The 18,481-nt window shown below is 40.5% G+C and overlaps 1 protein-coding gene and 1 non-coding gene across 12 annotated transcripts in view; both read left to right on the forward strand.

Moving 5' to 3' along the window:
- Positions 1-29: 29 nt before the first annotated feature.
- Positions 30-18,481, forward strand: part of htt (huntingtin) — a 42,547-nt gene continuing 24,095 nt past the window's right edge. For 4 of the 11 annotated variants that reach the window (XM_030141602.1, XM_030141645.1, XM_030141620.1 and 1 more), the window contains exons 1-33: positions 30-393; positions 1,707-1,790; positions 2,734-2,854; positions 3,812-3,871; positions 4,055-4,134; positions 4,392-4,530; positions 4,754-4,895; positions 5,002-5,180; positions 5,279-5,483; positions 6,035-6,082; positions 6,377-6,454; positions 6,677-7,083; positions 8,364-8,546; positions 9,395-9,521; positions 9,963-10,078; positions 10,192-10,303; positions 10,406-10,543; positions 12,759-12,917; positions 13,013-13,110; positions 13,764-13,903; positions 14,016-14,079; positions 14,171-14,271; positions 14,496-14,642; positions 14,881-15,001; positions 15,100-15,245; positions 15,439-15,623; positions 15,785-16,008; positions 16,593-16,719; positions 16,803-16,927; positions 17,048-17,158; positions 17,356-17,433; positions 18,062-18,285; positions 18,392-18,470. In XM_030141602.1, coding sequence (XP_029997462.1) covers positions 296-393; positions 1,707-1,790; positions 2,734-2,854; positions 3,812-3,871; positions 4,055-4,134; positions 4,392-4,530; positions 4,754-4,895; positions 5,002-5,180; positions 5,279-5,483; positions 6,035-6,082; positions 6,377-6,454; positions 6,677-7,083; positions 8,364-8,546; positions 9,395-9,521; positions 9,963-10,078; positions 10,192-10,303; positions 10,406-10,543; positions 12,759-12,917; positions 13,013-13,110; positions 13,764-13,903; positions 14,016-14,079; positions 14,171-14,271; positions 14,496-14,642; positions 14,881-15,001; positions 15,100-15,245; positions 15,439-15,623; positions 15,785-16,008; positions 16,593-16,719; positions 16,803-16,927; positions 17,048-17,158; positions 17,356-17,433; positions 18,062-18,285; positions 18,392-18,470 — 4,446 coding nt within the window. In that variant the 5' untranslated portion in view covers positions 30-295. The remainder of the gene's footprint in view (positions 394-1,706; positions 1,791-2,733; positions 2,855-3,811; positions 3,872-4,054; positions 4,135-4,391; positions 4,531-4,753; positions 4,896-5,001; positions 5,181-5,278; positions 5,484-6,034; positions 6,083-6,376; positions 6,455-6,676; positions 7,084-8,363; positions 8,547-9,394; positions 9,522-9,962; positions 10,079-10,191; positions 10,304-10,405; positions 10,544-12,758; positions 12,918-13,012; positions 13,111-13,763; positions 13,904-14,015; positions 14,080-14,170; positions 14,272-14,495; positions 14,643-14,880; positions 15,002-15,099; positions 15,246-15,438; positions 15,624-15,784; positions 16,009-16,592; positions 16,720-16,802; positions 16,928-17,047; positions 17,159-17,355; positions 17,434-18,061; positions 18,286-18,391; positions 18,471-18,481) is intronic. The other 7 variants (XM_030141681.1, XM_030141688.1, XM_030141664.1 and 4 more) reach the window with 5 other exon arrangements.
- Positions 17,485-17,615, forward strand: LOC115430194 (small Cajal body-specific RNA 14). The gene has a single exon (XR_003936899.1).

Genomic DNA, 18,481 nt, shown 5'->3' on the forward strand with positions numbered 1-18,481 from the left:
CAAGCTGTCACACATTCCACTTCCTGGTGTGTTCTGTCGGGTAAACGCAGCGCTGCATCAAAGATGGCTTTTATCATCCAAGACCTAGTTCATGTGGCAGTAATATTGTGAAAGATTAATATATATTGCACGAAGAGACAGCGGAGAGCCGGTGGTGGTGCGAGCAGTGTTCGCACTCTCGTCGCACTACGCACCGTTTGCTCTCTCCATATGCTAACTTACCTCCACTGTGCTAGCTAGCTCACATTGTAAATATTAGCTAGCCGAGCTAGCTTGCCTACTCTTGATTGATAAAATGGCTACCATGGAAAAACTGATGAAGGCCTTTGAGTCTCTTAAGTCATTCCAGCAACAACAGGGACCACCGACCGCCGAAGAGCTTGTTCAGCGCCAGTAAGTAGACATTTGTCTTAATGCCGTTTCGTGTAGCTTAGCTGGTTAGCTAGCGCGTGTGCCTCTGGGGTCTGGAAATGTATAGGTTTAGCGGCTGTAGCTCCAAGCTAGTTACGGTAGTATGCAAGCTAGCAACAGCCAGAGTCCAGGCTGTTATCTACTTTTCTTCTAATTTTGTTCCAGGTGTTGACAGACATTTCCGTCTTTACCGAGGCGTCCTCTAATATTCTGAGTGCCAGCAAGGCATATTTTATAATCAGACTAGGTTTGGGAAGCTACTAACATATTAAACATCCGTCAATTTGTGCCTGCGCACCTGCCAAAGGAGCCATGGGCCAAATGAAAGGGTACCTGCTCAGTCAGCTGCAGTTGGAAGTGTAGTGGTATAGTCCACAAAATAAACGCTTAATTTCTTACTGGGGGGAGATGCTTTGACTGTGTTTTGGACTGATGTGTTTTTGTTCGTTGTACAACATCACATCCTGGTTCATGGAGAAAGAGCAAGCAAGAGGTGCTATAGCTACTTGCAATGCAAAGCTTGTTTTGCTTGTCTGTCTTGTTCAAGGTGTACACTTTCACACTCACACACACACACACACTACTGTTTGGGTAAGGGCAGTGCTATTGTTTTAATGTTTTTAAACGAATCTTGACAGGATTTGTTTTGGTGTGCTTTGTCAGGTGGTCAGTGCAATGCAGACTTTACTAATCCCCATTAAGCTGACAGCAACTTGAACTGCATTTGTATGCTGCCTGTCGAATAAGGAGTTATGAAGGGTAGCTCTGCGACACAGCACAATGTCAAACTGTTGATAGTTTTTGTCATAGCACAATGTGGGAATACAAATGCATAAAATTATGTCAGAATACTGCCCCAGATATTTTGCTCCATTATCTTGACATAGTTTGCACTACTGCTGTCAGTTTGCTGTTAAATCATTAGATCCTCAATTAATGAGTCTACAGTAATAGTCTTGTGTTTCTGCGTAACTGTATTTGAAATGGACATTTCTCCCCTTCTCCTATACCCTTGTCAGGGTCTATGTAACAAACTAGTTTTAGTGAATTTGAGAGAAATTGGATATTGTTTTATGAAGTATTTTTTTGTATGTCCTCTGTTTTTACTTTTGGACCTTAGGCAAGAGGTTTAATTAAGTCCTATTGAGAAATGGGAAGACTTCCATTAGTGTGAATTGCACAAAAATCTGTCTCTGTCTTTGGACTCAATGAGGCTCTCCACAGTTATTGTTCCATCTTATTTTCATTTCCATGTTCTCAGACTCTGTTTTTTTTTTTTTTTTACCTTTTTATAGAAAGAAGGAACAGGCTACCACAAAGAAGGACAGGGTGACCCACTGCCTGACAATATGTGAAAACATTGTGGCTCATTCTTTGAGGTAGGTAATGATAATTAAACTGAAAGCTTTAATCACATCTTGAAACTAATGTTTTCTTGTACACTTGTTTTTTGACATAGTGGGGCATCTCATCAGATATGCATGTACTTTTAGACAGTTAAACGTGTGTGTGTGTGTGTGTGTGTGTGTGTGTGTGTGTGTGAGGGATGGCACACTTGTAACTTTTAAACAGATGATGTGACCTGCATTAATCTTGTCAGTAGAAATAATACATTCTTCTCTGCATTATCAGCTTCATTTGGTACATTATGCCTAGGGCTCCTTAATTTCACTAATTTATCGACTCATTAGGAAGAAAATAATTGCATTAATATACATCTACATGAATTTTAAGACCAACATCACCAAAAATCACTGAGTGTACTGTGTATATTAATACTATTTTATTAATAGTACTTAGCTGGATGACTACTAGCCTGAGACGACTTAAATTTGTGTCAATTTCTGTAAAATACAGTGAGCTCTCATATGGAGGCTGTAAATGGTGACAGCTTGACCAGCTCTAGTGGCTTCTCCATGCAATTTCATTGACAGCAGGGAGGCTCATCACCTGGCAGTTCAGAACTATCTATAGTATAACCATTAATAATTTAACATAAAAATAATTCTAAGTTTCAGACATAATATGAAAAACTGTCTACTGGTCCCTGATTCAGGACTAATGTGGATGTTTGCCTGTAAGATGGTACTTATTGAAAAGGAGCCAGAGAGTCAGGCATGCTAAAATCTGAATATAGAACATGATTTTTGCGTAAGAACTCATTGTAATATTTTTCATGTAAATAATTGTATAAAAATGTAAGTTCAGTATGTGTGTGTGTGTGTGTGTATATGTGTGTGTGTGTGTGTGTGTGTGTGTGTATATATATATATATATATATATATATATATAATACTTAATCCTGTATGGTTCTGGGAACAGAACATCTCCAGAGTTTCAGAAACTGCTGGGCATCGCCATGGAGATGTTCCTGCTCTGCAGCGATGACAGTGAATCAGACGTGCGGATGGTTGCTGATGAGTGCCTAAACAAAATCATCAAAGTAAGCAAGAACTTTTAAGATTTATTATATTCCCCTACCCTGAATTATCCTTTTTCAGAATTTAGTCATTATCCATTGATAATGTACTGACGATGGCTTTTTACATTAGGAGGCTTTATAGCAGTTGTGTGATGTGGTCAGATGCATAATGGTGAAATTCTTTCGAATTAATTGATTAGCATAATTATCAATGCATGAATTTGTCATTTTAAGCTGACAGTTTTTGTTTTTTTTCCAAACCAACATTTGGGCTGTACAGCTCAGCTTAAAGGGTACCTGTAATGAATTTTCATGGCTAGCTATTTCAAAAGATTGCGTATAATACTAGGGATTCCATCAGGTAATTTATGTCATAGCCCGTTGTCAAGTAAATGTGAGTATTATGCCACTGCTCTGTCAGTCAGTCATGGTCAGTGACATGTTGCCTCCTTCATGGAGCATTGCCCTCCTGGGCTGCAATGGACTGGTCACTGACCCCGTGCAGCAGACACCAGTCTAAGATGACACATTATTGGCCATTGCTGGGTCACTCTCTAGGACAGTGGCAGAGTGCAAAGCTTACAGCCGCACAAACAAGAAGCATAAGCTCATGCTTTCCACTCAGTCTTGCTAACAGACTGCTGCTTGTTACTCGCACTCCATCACCAAGAATCAATGCGAGTACATCACTTCCGTCTGCTAATGGCTGCTACCCATAGGTTCTGCCCCTGCCTGTAATTCACGCAATTAAAAAGGTCCAGTGTGGTGATTTTTATGGTGTTTATTTATTTATTTTTTTTTTTTTGGGAGGGGGGGGTTTAACCGAATTTGCGCCTGTAATGTTTAGAAGTAATACACAAAGCACAATTAATGTTGCAAGCATGACCAGTACAAGTACACTTTAATGAGGCTTTGTGTTGTGGTGAAGCTTGGTATACAAATAGGCTCCTGATAAATCTGAATTTATTTCATCTTCAGGCGCTGATGGATTCCAACCTGCCTAGACTGCAGCTGGAGCTTTATAAAGAAATTAAAAAGGTAATCCTATATGTGACTACGTTGTGCAGTGTTTTTGTTGTACAAGAATAATTTTCTTGTACATTTATTGTGACATTTATTTCATTTCATATTGCTTGATGTATATTTGTGTGCATGCCTGTGCATGAATGCATAGGCAGGAGTAATAGTATTTCTGATGTTGAGCTTTGTGTGTGATTGTAGAATGGTGCCTCTCGGAGCTTGAGGGCAGCTTTGTGGCGGTTTGCTGAGCTAGCTCACCTCATCAGGCCACAGAAATGCAGGTATATTCAACAGTGCTAAAGAAGCAGCTTTTAACTTTATTCATACATTTTTATCCCCAACCGAAATTGCAATGCTTGAAAGACCTCATATTGATGAAAAAAATATCCATGGGATGACTACCAATAACTATGTTTTAAACTTCAAAGGATGTTTTCCTTGAAGTGTATTAGTTTATAATGTTATCATCATTCTTCAAGTTCTTTGATGCCTCATTTTGAGCATATTACTCCTCTAATCCCTCCACCTTCTGTTACAGACCATATCTGGTCAACCTGCTGCCATGCCTCACCAGAATCACCAAGCGGCAAGAGGAAACAGTTCAAGAGACGCTGGCTGCAGCAATGCCCAAGATTATGGTGGCCTTGGGTCATTTCGCTAATGATAGTGAAATCAAGGTATCACTTGAAGGGATTGAATTGAGACACATTTAACGTGGTGGTGCAGGTTTAGGAGTCCACTGACAATCTGTCCTGTTCTCATTGTTTCACTAAGGACTGGGGGTGTGGTTGACATCAACAAAGTTTCAAAATTTTAACTTGACATAACTATCATGAGATGGCATGTGTGTTTGTAAAGGCTGAAAACTGATTTTTATTTTGTCCAAATATATTGTTCTAGGTGGTGCTGAAGTCATTTGTGGCCAACTTGAAGTCCAGCTCCCCCACCATCAGGCGGACAGCAGCCAGCTCAGCAGTCACTGTATGCCAACACTCTAGACGCACCAGCTACTTCTACACCTGGCTACTTAATGTGCTGCTTGGTTGGTCACATGCACACACACACCTACAGACTGCTGTAACATGTATTCAGACATTCAAGCATGTAAGAAGTTGCCTCATATTGATGTGATGTCTACCTGTTTTCAGGACTGTTGGTTCCAGTTGATGAAGAGCACCCCAGCCACCTTATTCTGGGGGTGCTATTAACCCTTCGCTACCTGATGCCTCTGCTGCAGCAGCAAGTCAATACAACCAGCCTGAAAGGAAGCTTTGGAGTCATGAGGAAAGAGGCTGATGTACAGCCAACACCTGAACAGCTGCTACAGGTAGAGGGCATGTGTGGGTCAAAATGTACAGCTGAATTCAGATTAGTCTGATATGCACTTCACCACTGATTTGACATTTTCTTTGTGTGTTTCTGAAGGTATACGAGCTGACACTACACTACACACAGCACTGGGATCACAATGTGGTCACAGCTGCTCTGGAGCTCCTACAGCAGGTTTTCAGGACTCCGCCTCCAGAGCTTCTGCACATGCTCATCACTGCAGGCAGCATTTCACACGCAACCGTGTTTCGCCAGGACGCTGAGAGCCGTGCGCGATCTGGCAGCATCCTTGAACTCATTGGTAAACACCTCAGTTACTGTGTGTGTTTGTGTATGGCCTGTTATCACCTTTGTATGGTTTAGTGTGTCTCTTTGTGTTTTACATAAACACATTGCACCTGATAATCTATATTGACCAAGTACTTAGTTTGTCTTGAGGCTCTTTAGTGGTCAAGCACTTATTTGCACAGTCAACTATCAATTCCCATCTTTTTTCATATTCTTTTATTTAAAAAAAAATCAAGTTATGGAAAATCAGTAAAAACTGATAAGATCAGATAACATGAAAGTTTTCATTTTTACCACGAACATATTTGTTCCAAACACTGCTTGTCTCCTCCTTGTTTACTAATAAACACTATGGTCACTAAAAAGTATCACATCCATTGACTACTTAAGTGTTTTCAGTTTCTGTTTTTGGTCTATTTGTGCGTTTTTTCTTTGCTTGCTTACTCTTTCCCTGTTTGTGCGTAATTAACCAGTCCTGTTTCTTACGGGTCTTTTGGAGCTTTTGCGGCTTTTCTCTTCCTCACTTCACTTCCTGTTTCTGCTTCCATTTCCTGACATTTTCAGCAGGGGGAGGGTCTTCCTGCAGTCCACTCCTTCTCAGGAAACAGAGAGGTGACTTGTCTATTTATCTCCTCTGCTCACCTCTTCCCTAATACTGATGTTCCAGTCACCTTGGGCAAATTTACCTCTGACTGAGTCACTTACATGTTCATTTTTTGAATTCTGAAATCATGTTTTTGAATTTAAAACTTTAATATTCCCAGTAAAATGTGAGGTTTCTGCAGGTTTTTATTTTAATTGCACTCAGTTGAAGTAAATTTCCACCCCTCACCATCCTAGACTGTTGAACTCTCGTCAGCGAGCAATGCTGTTGTGTTGCTATGTTGACATTGATTCTGTTTGCAGGGAAAATGCTCTCTGGAGAGGAGGATGGGTTGGAAGATGAAGCTGAGAGGACTGAGGTCACTACCGGTGCCTTTACAGGTGAGACATGCCCAGCATGTTAAGGGGTTTTTTTTTTTTGTTTGTTTGTTTTTTTTAGTAATCTAATGTCGATATATTTCCCTTTTTACTGGCGAATTGTGACAGCTCAGCTTCACTTAAAATTATGGATTCAATGTCATTTGGAGTATTCATAGTGAGCTTTTGTGCAAAGGATCAAATTAAATGATGCTGAAGTTAAATCTCTCATTTGCTCTCCTTCAGCATCAGTTGTTGGTGCAGACGGCTCCTCTTCAGGCCAAGTAGACATCATCACTGAGCAGCCACGTTCCTCCCAGCACACCTTGCAGCCTGGTGACTCTGTGGACCTCAGTGCCTCTTCAGAGCAGGGCAGCGGTGGAGGGACATGTGCCTCAGACACTCCTGAATCACCCAATGAAAATGAAGAGGAAATGCTGAGTCAGAGCTCCAGCGGTGGAGCCAACATTACTCCAGAAACGGCAGACTACACCACACCAGAGAATGCAACACCAGAGGGTGGGGGGCCCCTTGGGGAAGGAGCAGGGACACTGCTAGGAACTAATGATCGCTCCCTTCCACCCAGTGACTCGTCCCAGACCACCACAGAGGGACCAGACTCAGCCGTCACCCCTTCAGATGTAGCAGAGCTGGTCAGTCTGACTGTTCATGTGTGATACTGTGTTGTGTTTCCTCATATTATGTGTCTGTAGAATACAGATGTTTCTCACTAGAGGCAGAAAGAATAGGTTGTTATGTAATCCAATCATTACCTCTATATGAACCTTATGGACTCTATCCCCATTTATGAATGATGCAACACTTCATAGAATTAGGATTTGTAGAATGGACACATTTATTTTCTTAAATGGAGCTTTGCCACAGGCCTATGCAGGGTTTTTCACAGTTTAAATAACTTATTGTACCTACAAATTGGCTGTAGTGCGTAATAATTTTTACAATATGACAGTCATTTGAATTCCTAAAGGTTCCTTAATAGCAAAAATGTTGGCATGAATTTCCCACAGCCCAGGGTCCAACAGTTCAAAACATATAGATTACATGGGTTTAATCCTCTGCAGCTTCAGAAATGTTTGCATTTTAGTATGAAAAACTACTTTCATTCAATATAGAAGATGTACATGTGTACAGATTGTGTTGAACTCTGTGCTGGGAAGTGGTTATTTGAAACTGAGTATCTCATTATTAAGCTAATGAGAATGTGATGAACAGCCACAACACGGTGACTTGTCTGTAGAATACGCTTTTGCTTTCAAAATTCCTACTTTCTCATTTTCTTCTGGAGTGACCCTAGATAGTGTTCGCTTGGAATGCTGTCAGCTAAATGATCCATTCAAATGGTTCCAGTACAGTTCAGATTCCAACACAAATGTCACTTAAGCACAGAAGTCTTTCATATTGAATTTTTAAATAAAAATAGTTGCAGTTATTTTCTTCAATCATAAATTGTTTGACTAATGATTGCAGCTTCTAACATTAAAATAACTGCCAAGCATGTATTCATTTGAACTTATTTTGCAGAGCCACTTGCTATGCATGTATTTGCTGATATTAATTTAGTAAACACTTTTTTAAGCACTAATGATAGACATGAATGCTGATTATTACATTTTACTGTAGTGTTTTTGTTGTTTTTTTGTTTTTTTTACAAACTGTGTAAAGATGTCATTTTGCAGTTATTTCACACACACTTTGGGGACTTCTGTGGAACAAAAAAAGGTTTCTACACACTGATAGTGATAAATACATGTTTACAATACTGGTGTTGATCACTTTGGTGTTTTGGAGGCTGGACCTGCTAATCTGTTGCCCTCCAGAGACTTTCTGATGTGAGGTTGTCCATTCTAACAATTCTACCTCTATGGTCTTGACCCCTTCCTTCTCCTTTATCCTTCTCCCCGCTTCGTCACAGTCACGCACTCCATTTCCTCGGGCGACTGAGCCGTCCCCACCCTCGCCAACTTCCACCGAGGGTCCTGATGCCACAGACAGCGACTCTTCTGTCTACACCACTTCCTCTTCGTCATCTTCTTTCTCTTTTTCCTCCTCCTCTTCTTCCTTCTATGCCACTTCCTCCTCTAACACTAGTGACAAGGTCAGCTGCAGTTGGACACTTTGGACAGAGTGGGAAGGGGCTTGCTTGTCTGTGAACCTTTGCCTTTCTTCATTCTTAACTCCTTTCGTTCGCTTGTTCGTCAAAACACACGCACAGATATTTACCCTGCTTACTGACCTGCCTTCCAAATTGCTACTCTTTCTCTTCTTGTTGTCATTGGTGACTTCATGCCCTTTTTTCTCCTCAGTTCAGTGTTTAAGTGCTTCCCTAACAAAAAATGAGATGCTTCTGCAAGCCGGTTATCAAAACAAGCAACCCAGACATCTCATGTTATTGTTTGCAGCCAAGAGTTTGAAGTAGAAGCATGAAGGCTACCTGCTCCTTTAATTGTTGTCCCTCAGATTTGGTTTTCTTTACCCTTTCAAGAGGCTGTGACAGGCTTTTGTTCCAGCTGACGCCAGACATGAAGAAAAAAATTTGCTTTGCAGCTTCATCTGTCCAGATAAAAACCCAAAGTTGTCACTAAAATAGAAGGTGAAAGAGTTGGGATCAAAAGCTTGCTCTTCCTCTGGCTTTGAAGAATCTGGAGTGCAGTTGTAGAGGTCTCAAGCCTTTGCTTCTGTCTATGTGTAGATGACTTGTGTTGACCCAAGCATGACGTGGTTGAGTTGTAGTAAGGGACCATTTGTTTGACTTGTTGTTTAGCTGTTCTTTGTGATGCTGTGTCATTGCCCCCAGCTCAGTAAACCTAACTTGTTAATGAATGAGATGAAAGAAATCAATTTTGCATGTGGTTGCACATCAGAGTGGGTCACGGATATCTGTGTTGGTCATGTCATTTCAGTTCTCTTGCTGAGGTGTTTGCTCTGTGTTTGTCTGTGCACAAGGTGCTGGATGGCAGTGAGAGCCAGTACTCTGGGATGCAGATTGGAACTCTACAGGATGAGGAAGATGAAGGAGCAGCACCTGCCTCCCACGAAGACCACCCAGAACCATTTCTGCAGTCTGCCCTGGGTATGTTGATGTGTGCAATACCCACACAGCTTTACGCTAATAATGGTAGCTTTATATCCTGCAGCATATTTTTGTGTGCCTTTTGAAATATTTTTGCAGTATTAGAATGTTCATAATGCTTGCTTGAAGTACATTTTTCCTTTTTCAAAAAAAAAAAGCACTTGATGATAGATCTAACCACCTTTCTCTAATTGGTTCTGACATAGCAAGTAGTAGCTGGTTGTTGTTAGAAGTACTGGTTGATTGATGAAGACACCAAGTAATCAAATTACTTGTTCCAACCCAGTTGGGAAACAGGGTTTGAAACAAATTATTGTAATGTCTTTTCTTCCGTGCCACACTTCAAAAATTTGCCTAACAACTATATGGCAACAGGATTAATATTTGTGCAATAAAATAATGTATTAGTGATGCTTTTTTCTTATTTTTGTTTGTGGATAGCTCTAAGCAAACCTCACCTTTTTGAAGGCCGAGGGCACAACCGGCAAGGTTCAGACAGCAGTGTGGACCGTTTCATACCAAAGGAAGAACCTACTGAACCTGAGCCTGACAACAAGGTAATCAAACATCAGCGTTTCATACTGGGTAGAAAGATAAAGATAAAGCAATTAAGAATTAGAGACATATTTATTAATCATCTGATTGTCTAACTTATCTGTTTGCTTCTTAGCCATCACGTATAAAGGGTCCAATAGGACACTATACAGACCAGGGGGTTGAGCCTTTAGTGCACTGTGTACGCCTACTTGCTGCTTCCTTCCTGCTCAGTGGACAAAAGAATGGTAATTATTAGTGTTGCTCATAACATGTTAACAGGGGGTTGAAATGTTTAGGATGTCAGCAGGTGGCTTTTGTACTGAGCTGTGTGTGCTGTGTATTACCAGGTCTTATCCCTGATAAGGAGGTTCGAGTGAGTGTAAAGGCCCTGGCAGTCAGCTGTGTTGGGGCAGCAGCAGCCCTGCATCCTGAAGCCTTCTTTAATCCCCTCTACCTGGAGCCGCTGGACGGCATCCCAGTAGGAGGTAGGCCTCAACAATCCCATTAACATAAATTTATGTCAGTGGTTCTTAACCTTGTTGGAGGTACTGAACCCCACCAGTTTCATATGCGCATTCACCGAACCCTTCTTTATTAAGAAATACGATATGATTTTTTTCAAATTCAAGACACAGGTATATGTTTTACTGGTGCACAAAATGAACCGTGCATTAACATCACTGTGCTCAAAGAACAAAACCAATACAGTGCATGAACTCACAACAAATTCCATACCTTTTCACAAAGACATGACCTTTTTTAATACTACCACACTGAAATGGTTTTAATTTTTAACCTTATGTATTCCAATAATGAACTTATTGTATTTATGCTATTTATCATTTTTAACATTTTAACACACACCCATCACCTAATTTCCATCAGGCTACAATAATAATGAATATTTACTGCAAATCAGTGTGACTTCTGCTGTTGTGTATGTGTATGTGTAGGCCGTCAGGTCAACCCGGTTTTCATTTCATCTCGCTCCGAACTTTCCGAACCACGCAATTTTTACATAAAAAAATATAATTGCATGTAGTGTATCAAAAAAAAAAGTTCTCGTTACTCCTTCAGTATTTTTGTGATCGTTGTTTTATTACGGCACTAGCTCGGCTTTAGCGTAATACGATTTCTCCATCCGCGACAGTGCGTCTGTTGTCACATGATTGTAACTGACCAGTGCGGTGACCGAAAAATGTAAACAAACGCTACACATGGCTGCCTCCGTGGTTAGCAGGAAGTAGCAAAAGTCATAACAACGATGTGGAAAATACTCAAATAATTCATCGTCAGACGAGTGGAAGAGATTATAAACACTTCCGGATGTGTTGTAGTGCTATAAGCAAAAACAATACACCGCGTATATTGGATGTCAATCAGAGAAAGAGTCTCCGAAGCCGTTTGTTTACATACACGGACCTAGCCCGACACACACACACCCGACTAATGAGTCGAGTGTGTGTCTTGACCTCTGCCGAACCCCTGAGACTGACTCACCGAACCCCTAGGGTTCGATCGAACCCAGGTTAAGAACCACTGATTTATGTAAAGGAAATGCAATCTAAATCGAGGCTGTCCTCTGTGGACCAAATGAAGCTTACAATAATCATATCAGTATCTGCAGTATGTGGTAGCATTTTTACATTTCCTCTCATCCATTGTAATTGGTTAGCTGGAGCAAATCATGGTATGATGGGTGCTAAAAGGTTTCCCCTTCCTCCAAGGTTATTGTCTTTTACAAAATTGGTAAATAACTAGAACTAGATATAAAGCTGTAATAAAACATGATAGATAAGAGAGATCAAAATTTTTAGCTGTTCCAGTTTTACATCAACAGATGGCAGCATATTCTGTACCTAGCATCATTGTGGAGAGAGTCAGGAGAGGCTTTCAGAATCTTATTATGGATTATTTGGAATACATACAAAATCAGTTTTTTAATCTCATGATATATATCAATTTTAAACAAAAAACCCCACTAAACTACTGCGACTTCAGGCTGAATGGTCATATCACATTCTATCAGACTCCAAAATCTCTATTTTGGCTGGAGTTTTCAGAAATAATAATTTCCAGTCACCTAAACTGGAGTTTTCCTGTGAATGAAAGGCAAAAATGCTTAGGAAAATGTGTTATTTCAGACACCCGGCTATGTGTTTACATGGCATTAGTCAGTTACTGCACAAACACATTTATCAGTGTTGTGGTTAAAATTATATATTAATTATAAAAGAATATGCATTTAAAACTTGTTTGTGCATTGCAATGCCTACAGAAAGATTTTTATAAAATAAAAGTCATGTGAACAGATTTAAAAAAAACAAACAAAAAACATTTAGAAGAATATGTGCAGTCATGTGGAGAGGGTATTAATAAAGATCTTCTTGTAATGCTGTTCTTCAACCCCTGCTACGTCACCGCTCGAGTTGTGTGAGTCTGTTGGACAAGAGAACTGTGTCGTGATGAGGTGTAAAACAAATGTATTATTACATGAACATATTGCACAGAAACAATACAGTTATATAATTTACCTGTAGTTACAAAATGCAGCCTCTCTTATTTTAAAGCCTGAGCATTTGTGAGATTTTGCCAAAACAGTTAATTGTTTTGTAGCAAGTGATAACAAAAAGCATTCGTTGAATTCTGTATTTATGTTTTAGTGTCGTCTTTGACCCCTCTTCTTCTCTCTCTTTACAGAGCAGCAGTATATCAGTGATGTGCTTGGCCTCATTGATCATGGGGACCCCCAGATCCGTGGGGCCACAGCTATCCTTTGTGGAGCCATCATACATGCTGCACTCACCAAAACCCGTTACAACATACACAGCTGGCTGGCCACTGTGCAGAGTGCAACAGGTTGGTGTGAAAGCTGGTTTCATTTTTGTTGATATTTCAAAGTTGTCCATGTGTTGCGGTGGATTCCCCTCACCTGTCTGTTCTGTTCCTCTCAGGTAACCCTCTGTCCTTGATGGACTTGGTGCCTTTGCTCCAGAAGAGTCTGAAGGATGAATCCTCTGTCACCTGTAAAATGGCTTGCTCTGCAGTAAGGGTAAGAATCTGTATTTGAGGCTAAAGTTGGCTGAACTGCTGAAGACTTTTCAAGTGATTGAATCATCAAAGACAAATTTTCACTGGCAAAAAATAAACCTGTGTATTTTTATTTATTTATTCAGCCAGCCATCCATCCATCCATCCTTGGATCACACATGGCCAAATGAACATTTACAGCAACCATAAAGTGTGCTCTCTCAAACAAGAGAAGTGACGATGAGACTGGTTAAACTATAAAATTATAATTTATATCGTCATCGCTTAGTCATGGGCATAGCTATGACAGGTTTTTCTGTATTGTGATCTCCCTCAAGACTTTACAGTCATTTTACTGCCACCTACAGACACAACTGTTGGTCATTAAAATACATGAGCCCAAATGTCAAATGACTATGGAAAAAATCTTCATTCAACTAGATTCTTACTGTTATGTGAAATCTATGTCTGTTATAAGGAGTGTACTTGCAGTATTGTGATTAATTACTTTGCAAGATTCCCTTTCTCTGTAAAATTTTCTAGCGTTTGATGAAAAACTTATGACATTCTCTTCAAATGTGAAAGCAGGTCACGGTCTTTTTAAAGTCTTCTAATGTAAGGTAGGCATAAGTGTGTATTTAAAGTGTGTTTGTGAATCTGATCTGTGTGTTTCAGCACTGCATCATGACTGTGTGCAGCAGCACTCTGAGTGAACTTGGACTGCAGTTGGTGATAGACCTGCTAGCGCTCAGGGACTCTTCCTATTGGCTTGTTCGCACTGAGCTATTAGAGACCATGGCTGAGATGGACTTCCGGTAACATTTTTCTCCTATTTTTTTTTCTAACCAGCTGTATATTGATCTTTGTGGGAAAACTCACTTACATTTGGCAGTTTTCATTTTAGATTTACTCTTTGCTTTTTCTCAGGTTAATTCATTTCCTGGAGAGGAAAACTGAAGCTTTACACAAAGGAAGTCATCACTACACTGGGGTAAATTCTCCTGTTTGCCTCACTGTTAAAGAGTAATGCAAGCTTGGTTTATCTTTTCTGTAATCTGTTTATTCCTTTCTTCTCCATACAGCAATTACAGCTGCAAGAGAGGGTCCTACATAATGTGGTCATCTGCCTTTTGGGAGATGATGACCCACGAGTCCGACATGTGGCAGCGTCTGCTATCAGCAGGTATACCATCACTTCACTCATACCTCCCAAATGATTTTATATTTGATTTCAGTGTCAAATATCATATAAATATCTAATGTTGGAATAATGACGTTATAGTTTTGGTGGAGTGAAGATACGCTCCCATCATCTCCATTGTTTTTCACTGTACTAATGAAAATAGAGAAGCTCTTTCTAATTCTCTTTTCGTTGCCCTATTTCCCTCTGTACATACCCTGTCTCAGGCTGGTTCCCAAGTTGTTCTATGACTGTGATCAGGGTCAGGTTGACCCAGTGGTCGCTGTTGCTCGGGACCAGAGTTCAGTGTACCTGCAGCTGCTAATGCATGAGACACAGCCTCCCTCTCAGTTCACTGTCAGCACAATCACAAGGTATTTACACACAGTCATCGGAGAAGTAATGTAGATGGACACACACATTTAGTAGCATTTAACACATAATTCTAATGCTGTAATGACACTCATTGAATAGGCTATTTGGCATGTGGCTCTGTTTCTTTTCAATATTCACAATCAGAACCTCAGCTTTAATTTATTTATTTAGATTATACATGATAACAACACTGAAAATAATCATTCAGAAAGTCATGTCGCATCTTTTCCCGGTCAGGACATACAGAGGCTACAACTTGTCCAGTGTTGTTTCTGATGTCACACTGGAGAACAACTTGTCCAGAGTCATAACTGCCGTCTCGCATGCTTTTACCTCCTCTACCTCCAGAGCCTTAACGGTGAGCTTTCAGTACCCTTACTTTGTCTCGTTGCCTGGTGTATCATTATTTTTATCACTTTTTGTTAGATAAAATGAATAATATCTGTCCACTTGCAGTTTGGCTGCTGTGAAGCATTGTGCCTCCTGGCTTTCAACTTTCCTGTGTGCACTTGGAGCACAGGTTGGCACTGTGGCTACGTTAGCTCTGGTAGTAGTTTTGCTTCTCGGTCGAGCCTCAACCGCACCAGGGGCAGGGCCCTCAGGTTTGTGCAGCCTTTCTAAAAATACATAGACAAAATCTCTTATACTGCAGAAGAACAAGAACAAACGTTGCCATTATAGTTCCATAATCTGACACATTTTCTCACCTGGCAGCACAAAACTTGGCTGGTATTTTAGCATTTCATCATGTGTATCACTATCCAACTGTTCTCTGCCTGCTCTTCTGTTGAACAGCCTGTCACAACCTAGCAATACTCCTGCCTCTTCATCCAACACCACATCTGCACCAGACTCTGAACGCAGAACTCTGACTGTGGGAATGGCCAACATGGTTCTCTCCTTACTTTCCTCTGCCTGGTTCCCACTGGATCTCTCTTCACACCAGGATGCACTGTTGCTCAGTGGTAACTTGCTTGCTGGTAGGTACTGCATGCAGTTGTTTACATGACCCTTTTGTTACAAGGGTATAAACGAACATATCATTTATAATGTGGTTTGGACTTACTTGTATAAAGTTCAACCTTAACTCAAACACAGCTTTAAATAAAATGCCAACCCCTTTTTATCAACTCACTCCTAGCTGTAGCTCCTAAATGTATGCGCAACCCATGGGCTGGAGAGGAGGAGAGCAGTAGTGGGAGTACAAATGCCAGTGCAGGGCCAAGCAAGTTGGAGGAACCCTGGGCAGCGTTGTCAGAGCGATCCCTTGTGGCTATGGTGGAACAGCTGTTTTCTCATCTGTTGAAAATACTCAACATATGTGCACATGTGTTAGATGACACTCCACCTGGACCAGCAGTAAAGGTAATTCTTTGATAGAGGTATTTTGTTAAAGAAACAATGAATCCTCATGATTCCACTTTAAAGTCCCATTTGCACAAGACTGTACTTTAAGAGCTCATGTGATTTAGAAACTGCCCCCCCCCCCCCCCCCTCCCCATTAAAGTGTGTTTTAACCAAGTTTCTCCTGAATCTGACATTATGGCTTGCTATCTATAAACTGTCACAAAACTACTGAGCTTGTTGAAAGATAGAAAAACATTCTACCATCCATCTCCATCTATCTAGTCGATACGAAAATGGTATCCATGCTGTGTAGCACTATGAACCTACTGGGTATGTCCCTGAAATGGAGCCAGAACGTTCATTTATAATTACCAGTACAGTCTCTGCAATTCTTGAATGAGAGTGAGCATGGAGAAGACAAAAAACATTGCACCTCACTGAAATCACTGAAATGTTGATTCATGTGGAACTAATTTTACCAAGAATTATAACCCTCATTTGTAACTCCCCAGGTAATGCTAATCTTGTGCAATTAATGGTTAGTGCTATAAATCGTATCCGCCTTCCAATGATTAATTGAATGCATTCTACTTCCTCTTCAGGCGACCCTCCCTTCACTGTCCAACACACCCTCCCTCAGTCCCATCCGCCGGAAAGGGAAGGAGAAGGAGGCTTCAGAGCCTAGTGCTGTACCGATGAGTCCCAAGAAAAGTAATGAGATCAACACAGGTACATACCTGACCATGTACTAACGCAGACACAAATCATTTCCGAAGATGATGGAGTGAAGTTTGATGTTTGTTTTTGAGCAGGCAGACCTGCAGACAGCTCAGGATCAACAGCCGTCAACAAATCCACAACACTTGGTAGCTTCTACCACCTGCCACCCTACCTCAAGCTCTATGATGTCCTAAAAGCCACACATGCAAACTACAAGGTCAGGCAATACATTTGATTTTGCTTGACTTGCAATAAAGCAGAAGGATGTCTTTTTTTGTTTTAAAAATGGGAATTTTTGTTTTGGTTTTAATGGCTGTTGATTTTCTCTGTTTCTTAGGTGACTTTGGACCTTCACAGTAGCCAGGAGAAGTTTGGCTGTTTTCTTCGTGCCACTCTAGATGTTCTGTCACAGCTGCTGGAGCTGGCTACATTGCATGACATTGGCAAGGTAAGGATTAGAAATCAGACAGTGGGGTGTTTATAGAATAATTACCATGATGGAAGCAAATGGTAAATGTGCAGTAATTTGTGTTTATTAGTGTGTGTGTATATATGTGTGTGTGCATATATATATATATATATATATATATATATATATATATATATATATATATAAAAAACACTAATGTTTATATTTTCTGTCAGTGTGTAGAGGAAATTTTGGGCTATCTGAAGTCCTGCTTCTCCAGAGAACCAACCATGGCTACTGTATGTGTACAGCAGGTCAGTAATTGCATTTGTGCACATGTCTCTTACCATAACTCTGCTTTTTGTGTGGCGGTTCTTTGTGGTTCCAGCACTGAGCAGTGTGCTGCAACTAGTATGACTCCACACAGAGTGAGGCTGGTTCCTGCCGACAGGGCCTGTAAAGATATTGGTCTCCCTGTGCGATGGTTCCATACATCTTTTGTACATGCAAACACACACGTAGTTGTTTGTTATTACATACTCCATTCATGGACTGTGGATAAACCCGATGGTATAGATTATGATACATGAATACTGAATTTTTCTGTATTACAGAATAATGAATATCATTTAGTTTGTAAAAATCTATTATAGTATCTCGACCTCTACAATTTCTATAAAGCACATCACTAAAAAGAAAGGTTTTGACTATCCAGCCTGCCTAATATAATCTATTTATTTGATTACAATACTTCATGAAGTTACTACTACTTAAATAAAAACATGAGCTTTTACAAAACCCACAAATCAAATGCATCAAATTAAAAAGACCTTAATGAACTGCAACAAATCCAACTTGGTAGATTTTGTTTAGATCTTATTTCAAGCTTCAGTTTGTTCACATGTGATATATGTTTGTTCTTTATATTTTAATTTTCTTCAGCTCTTGAAGACCCTATTTGGGACCAACTTGGCCTCCCAGTATGAGGGTGTCCTGAGTGGACCCAGCCGTTCCCAAGGCAAGGCACTCAGACTGGGTTCCTCCAGCCTTCGCCCGGGCCTTTACCATTACTGCTTTATGGCGCCATACACGCACTTCACACAAGCTCTGGCTGATGCAAGTCTCCGTAACATGGTGCAAGCTGAGCAAGAGCAGGACACATCTGGGTGAGAAACACGGTCATGCATATATATGACTTAATGGGCATCCACTTAAATACACTGAGAAAATCTATATTAACTAATGCCATGTTCCTTTTATCTGCGATACCAGGTGGTTTGATGTGATGCAAAAGGCTTCAAACCAGCTGAGGTCCAACATTGCAAATGCAACGCGCCACAGAGGAGACAAGGTTTGTCTAGT

Source organism: Sphaeramia orbicularis, chromosome 1 (genome assembly GCF_902148855.1).
Source record: "Sphaeramia orbicularis chromosome 1, fSphaOr1.1, whole genome shotgun sequence".
Taxonomy (NCBI): Eukaryota; Metazoa; Chordata; class Actinopteri; order Kurtiformes; family Apogonidae; genus Sphaeramia; species Sphaeramia orbicularis.